Source organism: Botryllus schlosseri, chromosome 13 (assembly GCF_051294905.1).
Source record: "Botryllus schlosseri isolate E-star chromosome 13, Bs_hap1, whole genome shotgun sequence".
Classification (NCBI taxonomy): Eukaryota; Metazoa; Chordata; class Ascidiacea; order Stolidobranchia; family Styelidae; genus Botryllus; species Botryllus schlosseri.
The window spans coordinates 5,494,033-5,512,032 of NC_137248.1; the positions used below are offsets into that span (position 1 = coordinate 5,494,033).

Consider the following 18,000-nt stretch of genomic DNA (forward strand, 5'->3'; position numbering starts at 1 on the left):
TCATCCAAAGGTATTTGCTAAAAATATCAATCACCACCACCACAAAACGAAAACCGCTATTGTACTTTGAAATAGATTGCAGATCCATCAAATCGCTCTGAAACTGAGCATTGATACCGGAGACCACTACACGTTCACGCCTAAATTTCTTACGTAACGGAAAATGAAAAGTATAAGTATCTTGTCCTTTAAGCCATTCTTTTTCCTTTTGCAAATAAGCGCCCCTATACGATTTGGGCTGTTTCGGATCAAAATAGTCTACGTCTCCCATTCTTTCCCGTATATACGGGGATTAGGCTTACGCTGTCTCTTATAAAGCCAGGGAAACGAAGGTTGTGGAATCCGGCGCGGGCGTTTCTTTTGCGGGCGCTTTTCTTTCGCTACGGGGCTCGCGAGCCCCGTGTGTGCGGCGGGAGGGCGGGTGGTCGCTGCGTCTACGTCTTTTCTCAGGTTTCTCAGTTGAGCAATACCATGCCTATACAGAGCTAGTTTCTCGGAAGCATTCAATTGAGAGCTTTTAATTTTCGATATATGTTTATCAAATTTCTTTTCCCATTCGTCCTTGCTTCGAAATGCGGGGAATTGTAGTTCACGCATTCTTCCCGAAAAGTTTACCCAACAGACTCCCGATGACGGGGATTGCAGCGCCTAATATAGCTAAAACAGACTAGTTAGAAAAAAGTTGCTATTTTATCATAATCTTTATACCTGAGAGGAATCCACCCTTTTGTAGCACCCTCCGTTGACCTCTGCGAGTTTTTTGCGCAAGCAATTGTCTGATATCGGATTTGTGTTTTCCAAGCCTCAACTTTCTAGATTGGGAGATACGTACTGTCCCCGAAGCCAAGTTATGAACGCACTGGCAGACGCAACTTAAAAATTGATTGTTCGATAAAAGTTCTTTTCGCTGTTTCCCTTTAGCGTTTTTCAAAAGTTTTAATTTAACGTGATAGTCGCTCAATCGTTTTCGAGATATGTTACTTCCCCTCTTCGACATGTTGAATGCCCTAAAATCTGCAGCGCGAGCTGTATTTATTCTTGATATACCGTCAACTTTTGATGTGGGAATATTTTGCTGCGAAGACGATAATTTTCGTCTGTCTCTTGCGTCACGTCAACCAGTATGTACGAGAACGGTTTTCGAGTTGCCTTTTTATAAGCCTCCGTAAGGAATCCGGCTTTATCCGGGAACATTTGACGTGAAAGAAAACTGATTTAACTCGCATCACGGGGATTTTTAAATATCACGATATAGCTCGCGCTCAAGGTCATATCCCGAAAGCCTTGGCCCCTATAGAAGAGGTTCTGACAAATGAACACCACGCTGATCTTTGCGTGATGACTGTATCGAGTGAATAGATCTCTGGCCTCTTTCGCTTCCGTCATCATGTCGTCGATCACCAAGAGAACGTGCCTATTTCCTTTCTGTAACTTTTTGAGCTCGGAGAGCCCTTGCGAGAATTCTACCCCTTTCATTTTATCGTACAACGCCTGATAATTATTATACAACCATACAATTTTTTCAGGAGCCGGTCTAATCATCTTCTCTGCGTTCTTCACCAACTCATAAGTAAAATAACTCTTCCCGCTACTGCTCGGACCAGCCACGATCATCCGAAACGGAGCATGCAATGTACGTATTCGATCCATTTATTACAGAGATAAAGGCAATGTATGAATTCCATCATTAAGCACAATCCTTTTATAATAACCATAACTCAATGCACTTCGATATTGCTTATACGTAAACATATCGCTCCCATAGCAACGAAAACCGCTATTGACACCACCTGTGATCGATCTATTTTGAAGAATGCCTTTGAAATCTTTGAAAGTTTTGTTGGCCGTTTTTTGAAGCCCTTTCGAGCTGTACTTATCGCTGTCGCCTTTGCAATAATAGGTCTTGGAATTGAGCCCTATAAAGCCGTCACCGATCCATTCTTCTTTGAATAAACCCGGTATACGTTTCGAGTAATTGCGAACCTCAATGCAGCAAGCTTTATCAGTTTTAAAACCAACGGGATCTCTCTCAAAATCACATTTATGCTCTGCACATGCGCGAGCCACGAACCATTTGTCGTGACTTTCAAAAAATTGTTTTTTCATGGAAGGCTTGATGAGAGAATAGATCGTATCGGAGCTTAAGCTTATGTACGCCGAATCAGTATCTGTTTCGAGGAAAGCCCAATCGCTATCGTCCAAATACACATGCAGACAGTCATATAGGAACTGGAGCATTCTCAGCTTGGCACAGCAGAATATAAAGAAGCCCACAATGATTGGGTTTTCGTGACAAATGTTTAGCGGACGCGTAGCTACTTCGAGCAAGCCTTCATCGCTCTTATCAATTTCAACAGCATCGACAAAAAATTTTTTTTCAACGCGCGATGGTAATTCTTCCAACGTGACGTATTCGTGTTCCCTATATTTATTGGGGTTTTGAATAGTACGGCCGAAAAGACTATTTCCAATCGTCTTCCAGGTCAATGCTTCCATTTCACGGGCTGGATCTTTTGGGAGGACATCGCCTTTGCGGCGCTCAGAGGATACTCGCTCAACGAAGGGTGTGAAAACTTGTTTTGGTTCATATTCGACAGCTTGGAATACGCGAGTCACGATCATGCCACTTTTCAAGTACCACTGAAGCAAATCCGTATTAAACAACTGTTTTTTCGTGAAATAACTAGAGCCCAAAAATTTTTTTGGAAACTTAATATTGTTTTCTTTGGCGTATTCACGCATATGTTCACCGATATCGCACTCGTTTACTTCCATATGTTTGAAAAAAGGAGGTAACTCTTCGAATTTCGATTTTAAATGGTCGGGACAATGAATGTCACACTCGATTGCACCGAAAAATGACCCGTCTAGCGTGCGCTTGAGCAACTGCGCCTCAGTGAGATAATAAGCTTTCGTGACTTTACGCTCGAACTTTGAGACAAATTGCGCAATTTCAGGGTCTCGTTTCATATTCGTCCAAACGCATTCCTTCATACGGATAACGGTATATCCCAATTTTTCCAAATATTCCGTGTTTTGTTTGGTGAGTTCACGCCTCTCGGTGTTCTCTTTATCAGGGAAGCAGCTCCTACAAGCGTGGTAATAGCACCCATCGTACTGAAAGATGAGTTTACCGGCGTTCCCGTCGACAAATAGACGTTTATTTCCGATTCTCACTTGACTACCGTTCCACGCGTGCTGAATTTTGATGTCACGAACGTGACTTTCGTATTCCAACCATTCGCGCTCCGCATGAGTAGGCCAAACGCGCTGTTTATGGAATTTTTGCTTTTCCTCATCATAAATCCACCTTATAGGGTAACCCGTTGGCATATTTTGATTTATGCATTGCAAATAGAGGGCATTTGCGTCATATCCTACTACTTTCTTGACGGTTTTAGCACTGTCACCGTAGCGAAGACTGCGTATTTTCGTTTCACCCGCCATAGCGTACCGTGACTAATCTGTGACAAACCTCCTACCAAGTTGTTCAGAATCGTTTCGTGAAGGTCAGCATTGGCCTTATTCAGAAGAGTGATATCATAGCAATCACGAAACATCAGTCTACTCGCTATATTCGGAAGGCTCACGTTACCCTTGAACATATCGATGCCAAGCGTTTTGTAAAATTCGAAATTGTTAGTTAGCGCGGTTAAGAAGCCAATGACATCACCTTCGTTGTAATATCGGAGAAAATCACGGAATGTGGTCATACCCTCGCGTTCCCATACAGCGACGCATTCTGCGTATTGCTCTTCCGTTATATTCGAATTGCGGGACGCGTTGTAAAACGATTCATGGCTCGGTAGCGACGTTTCATCGAGGCGCTCGATGCTATCGAGATATTCGTAGGGGAAATAAAATTTTGCGTTCACCCCATCCCCGTATAGCTTCATGTACGCATCCGAACTATAACCCGGACTCAGGAATAGCGAAATGTCCAGAAATTTTAATCTGTGCGTTGCGATTGTCAAATAGGCGCTGTTCCTTTTCAAAACAAAGAATCCGCTTTCCTTGTGCAAGGATTTGATTAGATATTTCTTGCATAAATTCAGATCGTAGCGCGAGGAATTGAAACCGATTATGGGTATCTGATCGAGCCACGTATGGAGTCGAAGCGAGATATAATCCAAATAGGATCTTCTATTAGTGGGATCGAGCAAGTTCCGTTCTTCAATCAAATTCTCAAGTTCGATTATCTCATTGCCGAAAGATTCTCGCATTTCGGCTGAGGCGAGTTCCTGTACGCGATAAATTTCACCGATCATTTCATCGATTAACGTCTGCGGGCAACCGTCAGATATGAAAGTTTTAGTTTCATTCGTTACGTTATTTGATAAGGACACGGAGACGGGGACGTGCCTATTAACGTATTCTACTTTTGCAGAATTAGCTCTGAGCTCATCCTTCACGAGCATGGATTCGAAGTCAAAACACATACGGTACGGGAAGAATCTCTTTTGGTTCTCAACGAAAATGCCTTCGGATTCCAATTGCTCGAATACGGTGGGTTTCGGTCGATATACACCGCTAGCATATTTCCGCCCTTGGGATGTTTTGCATTCACGTTTTAGATGTCGCTTCAAATTTCCCTTTGTTGAGAAGAAAACTTTACATGAATCACAGAAAAATGTCTGGGAATAAAGTTCGATATTTGTGATCAGGCAAGAATGAGCACTTTCCATGTGTATATGAACCGCTGGCCCATCCGCTTCGGATTGCCGCAATATAAATGCTTGATGATCACGTTTTTCATAAACAACTATCTTTACGTGAAAACATTCCTCGAATTTGCTTAATTCATCAAGTGGTACCCCATCATCTACAGGCATACGATATCGTTCACGAAATTGAGATACCAATAGTCCAACATGCTTCTCATCTCGTTTTTTCTTGATGAAATGGGATAAGCAACGGAAGAGGCATAACGAATCGTTCAGTTGTGTTCCGTCCTGATGTCGAATAAACGTCATAATATGACGACATTTTGTTGCCTCGCTCGATATCGATGCACTAGGGCAGCCCAATAAAACTCGGGGCATTTCATACAAGAAAAATTGAATATGTAATATAGCAACGCAATAAAACTTAGTGTTTGGTCTGGCTTGTCTCGCTTGTTCGTAAGCAGCTGATAGATCGATTTCGTTGATGAAACTATCAAAGTCCCCGCGTGAAAGTATAGGTCTCGGGAGATCCAAAACAGCATGGGTTGATTGCGGATGAAAATAGCTATGTCTTTCTGTCTCTCGATTAAACAGCAGGAAGCCATATGCATAGTTCACTTTAAATTGTCGCAATCTTCTCGGGTATATCGATGACATGCGCGCATGAATATCACCCATACCTCTTGCGAGCAGACGTTCATTGATCACCTCTCTTGCACCCCTCGCAACCCTCCTGCTGTTAATCCATTCGGAATCGATAATCGAGTTGGAGTGCGATTGCAAAACCTCTGTTGCGTCGTTATCAAAACCGAGCGAGTCATCGATGATGAAGCTAGCATCTTCCTCGTAGCGTCTTCGACGAGCCATATATTTTAACTATATTCTGCAAAAATACACATTCATAAATTTATTCCATATTTCAAACGCAATTTACACTTGAAAGCTTCATAAAGGAACAGAAATTTGATATTTTCTAAGTTACGCAGTTCATCAGCGTTGGGAGCAAATTTATCGATATCTTTAAGCACGTTTTTTGCTATAACGAGAAAATCTTTTTGCCATTCGCCATATCCTTCCAATGAGACCATTTTTCGCCAAGTAGCAACTCTCTTGATATCATCATCAACGAAACCTTCAAAGGTAGCGGTCGTAGCATCTCGCGTACGTCTTGTGTCTCCCGCACCGTATTGTTGTAACAACATATTTAGATCTTTACCACAATTATAAGGTTCCATATTAATCTGAGAAAACGAATTAAATATACCAGTCATTGTACTGCCGTTTGAGCTCATCGAATTTGGCGTAAAATTCACGTGCATGCACATCGTTTTCAACATAAGAGGAATCGCTCTCAAATTCGGAATCTGACGGTATGAATGTACGAGCAAATATATCATGTATAATTTTACGGCGAGCATGCTTATTCATCTCAGGCAAGTAGGAAGGATAACACTGATTACCAAATCGGATAATCACTGTGCTAGATTGAAACATCCCTCCCAAATTGCGTAACATAACATCACTACCATTCTGAATTTCAGATACGAGCCAAAACGACGACGGCTTTACTTGTCCGTAAGCGGACTGCAAATGATTGCGATGAATGTACATAATAGCTTCTTGCAACATCTTGTTATCGAAAAATAGAGACCCGCAATTGCGCATCACTGAAATAGATTTCTCGGTACTGTGAAATTTGAATGCCTCTAGATTTGGATGAAAAGGATCTAGGAAGTTGGTGATATCGTCAGAGAGCAACAAATCGATCAATACTTCTTTCCCTGTTTGATTTTTACCTTCTATAAAGAAGTGGGGCGCAAAATATTTCTTATGCATATGGCCCTCCATTAGGGTGATGATGAACACAGCCCGGAGAAAATTAGGGCTCCGTTTTCGATCAACAAACAACACCTCCTCGATATTCTGCTCGAGAGAACGGAAAAATAGTATACCGTCATCAATCGTAAGTAGAGGGTAATCCAAATTATAAATCAGACCATCAAACTTTTCCTCGTCCAATACGTTATTAGCGATACGACGTCGCTTATTGCGAAAAGGGGACGAATAAACTCTCCATGGGGCGATGATCGGTGAGTGAGGCGGGCTTTGAGCGCTGGTCACAGCTGTCGAGTTATCAGTACTCTGCGGAGGCGTAAATTGAACACCAATTGGTAGTATGCTGTTATCAAAGTCGAGTCTGCGCTTAGGTTTAGGTTCGCTTGGTTCCGGTCGTGGTATACCGATATTGATTGGTGTCATCACGACAGCTGAGGGAGCCTCATCAGATTGCGCCACTGCCTCATCAATAATTGTTACGTCATCATCACTAGCTTCCGTCTCTTTACTCTTTTCAGCTGCAATCGTAACTTCGATCAATTCTGCATCGACATCGGAATCGAAATCACCAATCGGTAATGTATCTGCTTGATTATCAGGAATCATAGTTGTTGATTCGCTAACTACGTCGTTTGCTTTCTCCATTGTCGACATCCTTTTTGCGGTATAGTTTAGTTCGGATTCGAGCCTCTCTTATATAGTGAACTACATGCGCTTTGCACGCGGAGAGCGCGTGATTGTACTCGTGGCATTCTTACTAGCATTCTAATTATTGATAACACGTACCAGGAACGGATATGAGCTACGTGTCTTTTTCTGTGAGCAGTCGACGTTCTAATTTCCGTGATACGACCTCGGGGCCTATCATTCGATCGGTACCAAGCACATTTTTCAATGGTACATAGCTCAATATCTATATAAAGCATACTGATCATGAGAGTATATCAATTCGGATAGCAATGTCGAACATTGATCAAAGCGATTCGCTACCTAAGCGTAGTGTGGATCCTACAAATTACGCTACATTCAACTGCGCTTGCATCCGTACCACGAGTAGCATAGAAATAAGCGAAGATGAAACTCGGATGGGTCCCATTGAGCAGTACCAAGCTATGATAAATAACAGAGGGGAAAAGATTTATGAATGCTATGCGAAGCATAGAGATGTAACTGTCTCCCCGTTGAATGATCCTGTTTTCTATAACATGGTACGCTATGCTCGTAGACTAAGCACATTTATGCGGTGGCCGGATAATATCAATACCTCTGGAGCCGAGCTCGCAGACTGTGGATTGTTCTATTTGGGCTATAAGGATCATTTAAAGTGTTTCTCATGTGGAGGGCTGTTTCAAAATTGGTTGTCGTGCGATGACCCCTGGCTCGAGCATGCAAAGTTTTATCCTACGTGTCCTTTTCTCATAAAGCGCAAGGGGTTGCAATATATTCGTAATGTCTGTTATGCGACACCTAATATAAGTAGAGGCTCGACTAAATTTGATGGCGAGGTGGAATTGCGTGATGACTGTTGTACTTATGTTTGATATTTCTTTTCAAAGAATGAGTCTAGCAATCCGTGGAGATACTATTCTGCCCCAAGGGCCCTATAGAAAAGACTTGTATCTTTTTAATGACATCACAAAATTACGTATCGAAGCCTCGAATGGGGCAGAATTGACCTCGGATCAACTCTTTGTACATTCCACTAACGGGACCATTCAGAAATATCGAGCCACTCTGAAGCATGAAGGAGGTTTGGTCGTTACCTATACTCGCGACGGGATCGAGCATTATCAACCTCTGAACCCGGCTGACGAATTCGTCATCTATTCACCCAGCGTAGTTGTTCCTAATCCCGACCTTCCGCTCGTATCGTACATACTACAAGCCAGTGATCGCTACATCAAACAAAACGGTCAGATCGAACGCAAGAACCCGGGTCGCAGCGTCGGATGGCAGCAAAGCGGTGTACCTCGAAACATCAACCGATCTGGAGGATTTCAGCACGCGAATCGACGCAATAACGATCAACGATATCATTGATATGCTCTTTTTTCGAAATAAAATGAACTCGTACACTATACAAGGCTATTTCAATGAGACTGAGTAAAGTGTTAGAAGATATGAAAAGGGTCGTATGAAATGCGGTGACTACAGGGATCGAGCCTACAACCTAGAGCAAGATAGTTGGCTGATTCCTCTGTGATGACGTCGTGAAATCTAGTTCAACGATTAGTGTAGCGAGAATTCTTATTCTCAAAAAACAGCTTAGTACACATAATCATGATTATGTGGCAATGGGCGTTATATAGGCGGATGATGTGTTAATGGCCGCGGCTGATGACGTAGCAGATGATGTGACAATGGGTGGATGATGTGGCAAGGGGTGTCCCATAGGTGCGGCAATGGGCGGATGATGTGGCAATGTAGGCGTGGCAATTAAGGCGACGTGGCCTTCTGGGATTGGCCTGCGTATATTTGATCAACCCTCACTACTGAAGCTGAGCTCGACTGATGAAACTTTTCGCACTCCGCGCGATTTACATCCGATTCATATCTATTGCTCTGTATGTAATCTGAATTTCATATTTCAAAATCTATCATCCGTAGTCGTAACCTTCCATGCCATCAAACTATCCGTTTGGTTTGCTTGCATCCTGGTTGCGTTTTGTGAGATGACGATAAGGGTGGCGCGAAATCCGTCATCATCAGAGGGGGGGTGGGGGGGCGTGTCTTAAAAGTATGAGAACCACTGTTCTAAGGTACATACTTCCTACGTTGTTTTATGTTTAATTTCTGGCGCGACAGCCCGATCTCAAGGCCTTCGCAGTTTGAAAGGTTCAACTGCTAAACATCACAGAAATCCTAAACGAGATTGACATAATTCGGATCGCGAGTGGGATTTCAGATTGGCCACTCCAGTTTAATTATTTCAGTGATGTGCTAATAAAAAAGGATTCGCGCGTGTCTTAGGTAGATCCGTTCTCTATATGCGTAGACTTTGGGTATTCATATTTTATTTTCACGTCGTAGAAGCGTGTTGGGAGCTAAAATGGTTATGATGCTGTCCACATTGTGTGTCCTGGAACTGAACCAAAAGCAGAATTAGTAAATCTATGAACAGATCGCTGCTCACAGATTTAAAGTTCAATCCTACTCTAAGAATCGGCACAACCAAGCTTCATCTCTAATAGTTTTGACAAATCGGTTATTGCGGTCGAGCAGCCTATGAAATCTCGCCGCTATATGTTTCTGACGCGTGCACGATATCATCAAAGCAATCAAATCAATTCAGTTTGTTTTAAATGAGCACATATCTCCATGTCCTCACTATATAATCAAATAACAATATTGCATTTTGGTTTATAATTCCAATTTTACATAGTGCGGCCCGCGAATGGATTCAGATGTTGAATGCGGCCCGCGAGCTCAAAAGTTTGCCCACCCTTGGTATACAGGAATGGAGTGGGATGTAGGTCATGGATTGGGCCATCTGTAATGTGAGCTCTGGTGATTGCTACTTGCTAGGGTCTGCAATAGATTCCTCCACGGGCCGGATGAAATCATCTGACGGGCCGTGTCTGGCCTGTCAGGATTGTGTTTGACAGCCCTGCTATACTGTTAGGTCGGTGCGGCCTAAGTGACTTTGCCCTAAGCTACACTCAATCTTTAATCACAACAACAACAATATGAACATGCTCTCTGACTGGCACCTTTTGAGCGTGCAAGTCAGAGCGGTACGAATGTATCAGAATGTTAATATTCGAACAGTAACGCGTCAGGAATAAGCGTAATACATTTACGAGTCGCGATCGCTTGGATAAAGTTTGTAGGTGTATTATGTGCAGCTACAATAGGCCTACTTCAACAAAGTAATTAATGGCAATGGCCCCGACCGAAGTCGAACCGCGAGTAGGGCTGGGCACAATGATTCGGGAACTCGAATCTGAATCGAGTATTATTTTAAATGTTTCGAGTCGAGTACTGAAATTACACGCTCCTTGTAACCAGTGTTGGGATGACTCGAGTCACTTTTTTCGTATGACTTGACTTGACTCGAGTCACTTTGCTAAAATGACTTGACTTGACTTGACTCGGCGTATCAGAAATGTGGATTGACTCGTGACTTGGAGCAAAATTCACGAGTCAATTTCAAGTCATCAAGTAATCGGTGTCGATAAAAATCACTGTATCTTGCATATCTTCGGATTGTTCACGAAACGCTGGTGTAACCTAGGGTTACCATATTTTGGTGAAGCAAATTCCGGACACTCTTCAGCGCCCACTGGCGGATTTTTAAATGAGCTGTAACTCATCGACCGTCAATATGATGTCACACTGGAAAAGCATTGTCCATCGACTGTATTGTATACACTATACAGGGATGGAGTGGAACATAGGTCATGAATTGGGCCATCTGTAACGTGAGCTCTGGTGATTGCTACTTGCTAGGGTCTGCAGTAGATTCCTCCACGCGCCGGATGAAATCATCTGGAGGGCCGTGTCTGGCCTGTCAGGATTGTGTTTGGCAGTCCTGCTATACTGTTAGGTCGGTGGGCTATCTGTATATGTGTTTTAATCATATCCGAAACAACATTTTTCTCCTCCCCCTCTTCCGCCCAAAAAAGCACTGATCTTGGGCCCACCATAGGATAGTCGATGTAACTTGTTGGGCACTTACTATATACATTTGGCTGTTAAATTTTATGTATGAATTGTGCCAATAATATTGATTCTTCCATATATTAGGCTACTATAAAATGCACCAGCATGTTGCACAGGCTTACCATACGTCCTCTTTTAAGAGGATTTGTCCTCTTTTCTGACTTTTTTGAAAGTGTCCTCGGAGGACGCCCTTTTGTCCTCTTTTTTGAGATTTTGTCCTCTTTTTTGAAAATTTAGGCAGATTTAGAGCATATTGCGAGTGATATGCCGAAAATTAGCACAGAAGTGACGCTCCAGCGGGTATTGCGGAGAGAAAAACGGTGATTTTAGCTCTTAGCGAAAAGCTTTTTTAGTCATCTACCTGGCAATGTGGAGTAAAAAACGTTATTTTGAGCTCTGAGCAGAAGTGATGACCTTTTTTTTTTTTTCAATCAACCGATCACAACGTGGGAAAAATTAACCATTTTACTCCGGTTTTGCAAGTTGCAAATTTCTGAAAAAGTGTCCTCTTTTTGGATTTCCAAAATATGGTAAGCCTAATGTTGCACAGCCGGTGATTTCCAACCTTCTATGGTCGCGACCTCATTTTCCACTTGAAAATGTTCCGTGGCAAAGCTCAACATCATCGCGATCCCCAGATAAATGCGAACGACACCAAGATTTGGAACCACTGTTTGTGATTGAAGCTACCAATCGACCTTAACCAGCTCCAGGAATAGGCTCTACCATAAGCTTATAATTGCGATTACAATCAGACTTATTTTAGTAAATGATGGTTATTTATATTACTTTTGATTGCATTTTTGGAGAGGGTGGTGCCTGCTGCCATACTAATATCATTATTGTAATATAGTTCAATGTATTTAAAAACGTTTCAGTAAAAACCGCACAACCAGTCCTCTCGCCTTCGAGCCCGTTCTGTCGATCGCGTGACAGGAGCGTCGGGAGCACACACATAATCATTACGTTAATCACAATCACACTTCCCCTTGATCTAAAGATCACATGGGAAACCAACACATAACGCAACGATGTAACTTCAAACGTGAAAATCAGGTGAACAATTCTAAAACAGTGTATAGCCTACATGAAACGGCAAACTTCCCCTTGGTCTGAAGATCGCACGGGAAGCCAAGTCAACGTGATAAATGTGGACACAAAAACAAACTAATACGCAGTGTACACATATCGATACATCAAATTGAAAGTTAAATTTCGATATATGCCTGTGATCTATTGACGGGGACGGGGAGTCATATGGTCTTCCTACCCCCGTGATATATTGATCACTGGCCCAAATTCAAAGCTTTTGAGTGTAACCCCGCAGTGTAGCCTATATAGGCCAATGGGCCAATTCTGAATAAATTAACACGAGTCGTTCGCTATTAGAAGCACACAAAGTGGATCCCACAACTAAAACATACTGGCGTACAAAAAACGAAAAACTGCGGTGTAGGTGTGCCTCAAACGATGGACGAAAGCGATGATAACTGGAATTTGTAGCATACAGAATTCGTACTTGAAGGCTAAAACTTGCAAGGTATATGCAATCATCACAAGGCATAAGCATTTACGCGCGAACAAATCAAAATGTAAAAAATCACTTATTCTTAGTACAGATATACTCAACATCCAGCCTACATAAAAGTCAGCCAACCATTGTGGCGGCGCTCGATCCCGATTTGGTCGCGAATGGTCAGAGTTATTTCTCTCAATATCATGGTCGACATTGTCATCACCAGGTTGATCCAGATCAGCTGAGTTATTCCCATCGGTGATATTCTCTTCCGTACCGACTGGGTCAATAGCTTCACCCGAGTTACCGCTGTTTTCCGTATCAATGGCATCATCTTCTCTGCTACAATTCAAGTCGATTTCGCGCGACGTAACACTTCCTCCTGGTGGGTTAGGTAGATCCCCGACGGCGAGTCTAACGTCAGAAAGATGTCGATTCATCCCGTCAACCTCGACCACCACGTCGGCGACAACCCTGGTAACGACACCTCTATTCCATTGAGTAGTACATCGAGCATTTGGTGGCTTCACGAACACTACATCACCGACTCGGTATGGGTTGGAACTATTTTGTCGGTCCAATCTCTTTCTGCTTGCGCGGATCATTGAAGATGGCAAACCAGATTCATAGCGAAACACCTTATCCGCAGGTACAATATCCTCCGAATTCGGAGTGTGATTGTACCAATACACCATTCGTTCAACACTACCTCCAGATCTCGCGGCCATTCTTTTGATAGTTCTGTGATTCCGCTCCACAATACCATTTCCAGAATGCCGGTAGGCGCAGCTGAACACATGTTCCACCCCCCAACTGTTCAAAAACTGGCGCATTTTCTGACTAGTAAAACAAGGTCCGTTATCACTCAGAATTTCACTCGGCGCACCTCTTTCCGAGAAGACTTGTTCAAGGATCTGGATGATTTTATCGGCCGTTTCATTTCGCACCGCCCGCCATATCGCAAATCGACTAGGCCCGCAGTCGATCAAACTCAGGTATGGTCGAGTGTTTACGTAAGTAATGTCAAGTGCCAGGCGCTCCCAGACAACGGGAACGGAAAGCTGCCCGTGTTCCCATCTCACGGGACTCGGATCAATTCTGCGACAGATGTTGCACTCATTGATTACTCGTTGAACAACATCACGAGTAACAGCTTCGCCAATGCTTCTTTTGGCCACGAAAAGCGTCCGATTCACACCTAGGTGATGCACGTTATGAAGAGCCCGTACCTGTTCAATCACGTTCTCATTACGCCGGTTTACTCCAAGACACACCTTCTTTAGCCAGCGTTGCGGGACTCTCGTTAGTGCATCTGCGAGATTCTCCGACGATGGTACCCAACGGATTGTGACCTCCATGCAGTATTCCTGAAAGAGCTGCGCGATAATTCCCAATCTTCTTTTAATAATCATTTCACTTAGCCCACTGACTCTAGGTCGACGCGAATCTTCCAATATTGACTTGACCCAATGGAACACACTGACCGAGTCGGTCACAACTTCTACATTAGTGAAACCCCATCTCAGCATCAAACTTAATCCCTTTACGACAGCGTCGAGCTCCGCGACATTTATATGCGTTCCGTCGTCCTCTTTCCTCATCCATGCTGCATCTTCGACAACCTTCCCATTTACGGTCAAACAGCATGCCACCGCCATATTGCTCGCATCGCACCAAATTTGCGCTCTTCCATCACGATATACTCTCCAGTCCCCTCTTACTGGATCGTTCTCTCGTACCTTCGTCAAGATTTCTTCAGCCAAATGCATAACTGGATTCGGGATTACCGCATCCCACGCTATCTCGTTAGTAAGTCGTTTTACATGACTGCATGCAGTTCTTAACCACCCGGCCACGGGATAATGCCCTGTGAGCTTGCCGAACACAGAAAATAGCCCTCTCTTCGTCATGCGGCCGTTCAAACTCGGCAGGTCACCATCTCTCCTCCACTCCAGTACTCCATTCTGGGTCTCATTCACCCGCAATCCAAGTACACGTGCATCACGTAACGGAACTGGATCCTTCGTCGCTAACCCATAACTTGCCAAATGCCTGCGCACTTTCTCAACAGCTACAACATTCTCATCAACCCAGATGTCGTCGATGTAATGGTCGGTTCCCCTTGCTATGTCGTCTTCCAGTGACAATACGGTAGAAATGATCTTGGTCATCACCTTTGGGCCGATGTTCAAACCGAACCCCATTCGTGTCATAACGTAAACTTTTCCTTGATGCCGCACTACTTGGAATTTTTGCAGCCTCTCGGACACGTGAATCTGTAGGTATGCCTTCCGGAGATCCAAGATCGATGCACGATTACTTCGTTTGCGCCAATTTCTCAATTTTTCTTGGCATACTGCCGCATCCAGTCCGGGGTGACTCATGACATGGGAATTCAGCTCGCGGTAGTCCATCACTGGCCGTACCTTCTGCTTCTTGTTTGGTTGCTTGACCGCCAACAGCGGAATTATTCCGCCGTGGGAACCGTGACGGGCAGGATCGTACTCCACCAACCACCCGTCTCTGATCCATTGGCTGAGTTCATCATCAAACGATGTACGACACTCCGACGGCATCTGATATCCCCCACATTGATTAGTCAACTCAGGCTCGCCATTTTCCCATCTCCACTCCATAGTCCACTTCGCTCCATCAAATTTTGCAATGAAATCTTTATCGTCAATTTGTAACCGTTTATTCGTCGCGGCCACCGCACTTGCTACACACACCTTTGCACCAAACCACACGTCAAGATTTGAATCAACGAATACTCCGCCTAATTGCTGGATAACATCAATACCGAGAATCACGCCAGCAGCACATACGAGCTCCGAGGCTACCAAGCATTGTACCCTGACGTTGGTCTCGCCTACAACAATCATTACCATGGTCTCTCCGTAACAACTAGTGCTTTCCCCGTTCAGCATCTCCACAATCCTTCTCGGACCCGAAACGGTATGGCCCATACGACGACACACGTCTTCAAGAACAACAGATTGCTGGCACCCAGTGTCCACCAGAGCCTTGAGAGGTTTTCCGCCAATTGAAACCACAACAAACGGTAGCACCTTTTTTCCAACTTGTGAATACGGGAGAACGCGTCCGGTGCTGACGGTTCTCCTTGGTAATTTTCCTGCTGCGATCTTGTGACGTTCATCGGCTCTGCATTGGCGAGCTATATGACCAAGCTTACCACAGGAAAAACATCTTGGTTGTCTCCAGGCCATTTCGTTACCGTCATTTCTTGGCTCTTTAATAGGGCATTCTTTAGCAAAGTGACCACGCTTCCCGCAGAAAAAACAGTTGTCCTTCCGCTGACGCGAACCGACCGCGCACGATACATTGAAGCTGCTCCTGACCGACATTATTACTCGTGCCCGCGCGACGAGATCACTCAAATTCATTTTGTCCACTTCTGCTACAGACTTTAACTGACATGAAACCTCTGGGGGGAGACCATTTACAAACGCGCACCGAATTAACGCCTCGGATGCATCCACTCTCATCCCAATCAATAGCGCAAGCCTTTTTAGGTCGGAAAGGTACACATCGACAGGTTCTTCATCCAGCAGTATTCTTCGCTGGAATTCGCTATACGCGTCATAGCAATTCACTCCAAACGCGTTCAAAATAGCTTGTTTCGACTTCTTGTAATCCTTCCTGTCGCCTTCTGGCAACTGCTTGAACACTGCAAATGCAGGGCCATCCAACAGCAATGGGAAAATAGTTGGCAGTTTGTCCGTCAGTTCTTGCAGCTCGGCGACCAGTTCCAGTTTCTCAACCCACTTTGCAAAATCACCAGACGTTGGATAATCTTCATAACTCCTCACAATATCAGTTAACTTCATATTCGCCATTGTGCCGCGATAGCTTGTAATATAGTTCAATGTATTTAAAAACGTTTCAGTAAAAACCGCACAACCAGTCCTCTCGCCTTCGAGCCCGTTCTGTCGATCGCGTGACAGGAGCGTCGGGAGCACACACATAATCATTACGTTAATCACAATCACAATTATACGTTGCATTAACTCGCGCGCGGCGCGAAGAACAATTTTTAATACCATAAATCTGCTCAAAAATATAATATTGTTTATGTGGATTTACGAAAAACTTTTGAGCCTGCTTCAAGCCTTCAAAATTCCGGACATTTAGGCATATTTTAGAAATTCCTCCCGGACGCAGATTTTTCAGTGAAATTCCGGACATGTCCGGGAAATTCCGGACGTATGGCAACCCCAGTGTAACCCGTGAGAGCGACCAATCATTCAATAATCGACTGTTTCACCTCCATTGTTCTTTTACAAAAAACTGGACCGCAAACGACGTGATCGAAGCTTACAGATTACTTTGTTGCAAACTAGTAGTAAAGTCATTTAAAAAATGTCAATTTCCGTTCTATTGTCTTACTTTCACATAACCTCTTGTTTATTTGAAATTGAACTCGAATATGGTTTATAATATAGTCCTCAACCATTGGCACAGGCGTGAATTGTATCACATCAATTTGTAAATGGGTAATGTACTGCATCTTATTCATTCGTTTCTCTATTCTATATATTGACTGGTAGCCTAACTATAAACTGAGGTTATGTAACTAATTACTTCCGTAGTTTAGCAGTTCTACGTATATGTGAGCGATACAGCGCCTTCTTGCGTGTATATTTAATTCTATATTTGTTCATCGGTTCGGAAAGTATGGCCACTCAATCTGTATTTCAGTCAGCTAGCAAAATACAATGACGTAATCATGCCTCATACTTCGAAAAGTCAACTTGACTTGAATTGTGACTTGACTCGTGACTTGACTTGACTTGACTTGACTTGACTCGACTTGACTCGAGCCACCTCCAAAAATCGAGTGACTTGACTTGACTCGAGTCACCTTCGAAAATCGATTGACTTGACTTGACTCGAGTCAAAACGTGCAATGACTCGAAATGACTCGTGACTCGTAGGCATTGACTTGATCCCAACACTGCTTGTAACTGAAAGTTATACTAACAAGAATTATAGTTTTGATACTAATTTTCCACCGAGGAAGCCTTGAAACTTTGGTTAACCGTGTCGCAGCATACCAGACATTACAAAGCAGGGTTGTAAACATAAGTCGCAAGGCTCTGAGTCACAAATCCATCTCACATCTACAGCTTTGATTCGAGTCAAGTCGAGTCGAGCCATTTTCAATTCACCACCGAGTCAAGTCCGAGTCCAAGTCATCGAGCAGAGGGTCAAGTCCGAGTCATGGTATGATGACTCGAGTCCGAGTCCAAGTCATTGTGTTGACTGTTCAGTTGCCAGTTAAAGTGTTGTTTAACTCAACTC

The 18,000-nt window shown here is 43.6% G+C and overlaps 1 protein-coding gene and 1 long non-coding RNA gene across 3 annotated transcripts; one reads left to right on the forward strand and one right to left on the reverse strand.

The window, feature by feature from the left end:
• Nucleotides 1-2,495: 2,495 nt before the first annotated feature.
• On the forward strand, nucleotides 2,496-8,577 carry LOC145454652 (uncharacterized). Of its 2 annotated transcripts, XR_013920195.1 has the most exons (4): nucleotides 2,496-2,564; nucleotides 4,388-4,506; nucleotides 7,019-7,075; nucleotides 8,057-8,577. It is a non-coding gene; the product is annotated as an uncharacterized LOC145454652 (long non-coding RNA). The 2 variants fall into 2 exon arrangements; XR_013920194.1 differs by lacking the exon at nucleotides 8,057-8,577 and having other exon boundaries at nucleotides 7,019-7,296.
• A 3,998-nt stretch (nucleotides 8,578-12,575) lies between these two features.
• Nucleotides 12,576-16,535, reverse strand: LOC145454236 (uncharacterized). The gene has a single exon (XM_080332236.1). The coding sequence runs from the start codon at nucleotides 16,533-16,535 to the stop codon at nucleotides 12,576-12,578; it is 3,960 nt and encodes a 1,319-aa protein (XP_080188362.1).
• Nucleotides 16,536-18,000: the final 1,465 nt, after the last annotated feature.

Bases quoted from the DNA above. Each gene is read 5' to 3' on its own strand.
- LOC145454236 (XM_080332236.1), bottom strand. From the start codon at position 16,535: ATGGCGAATATGAAGTTAACTGATATTGTGAGGAGTTATGAAGATTAT.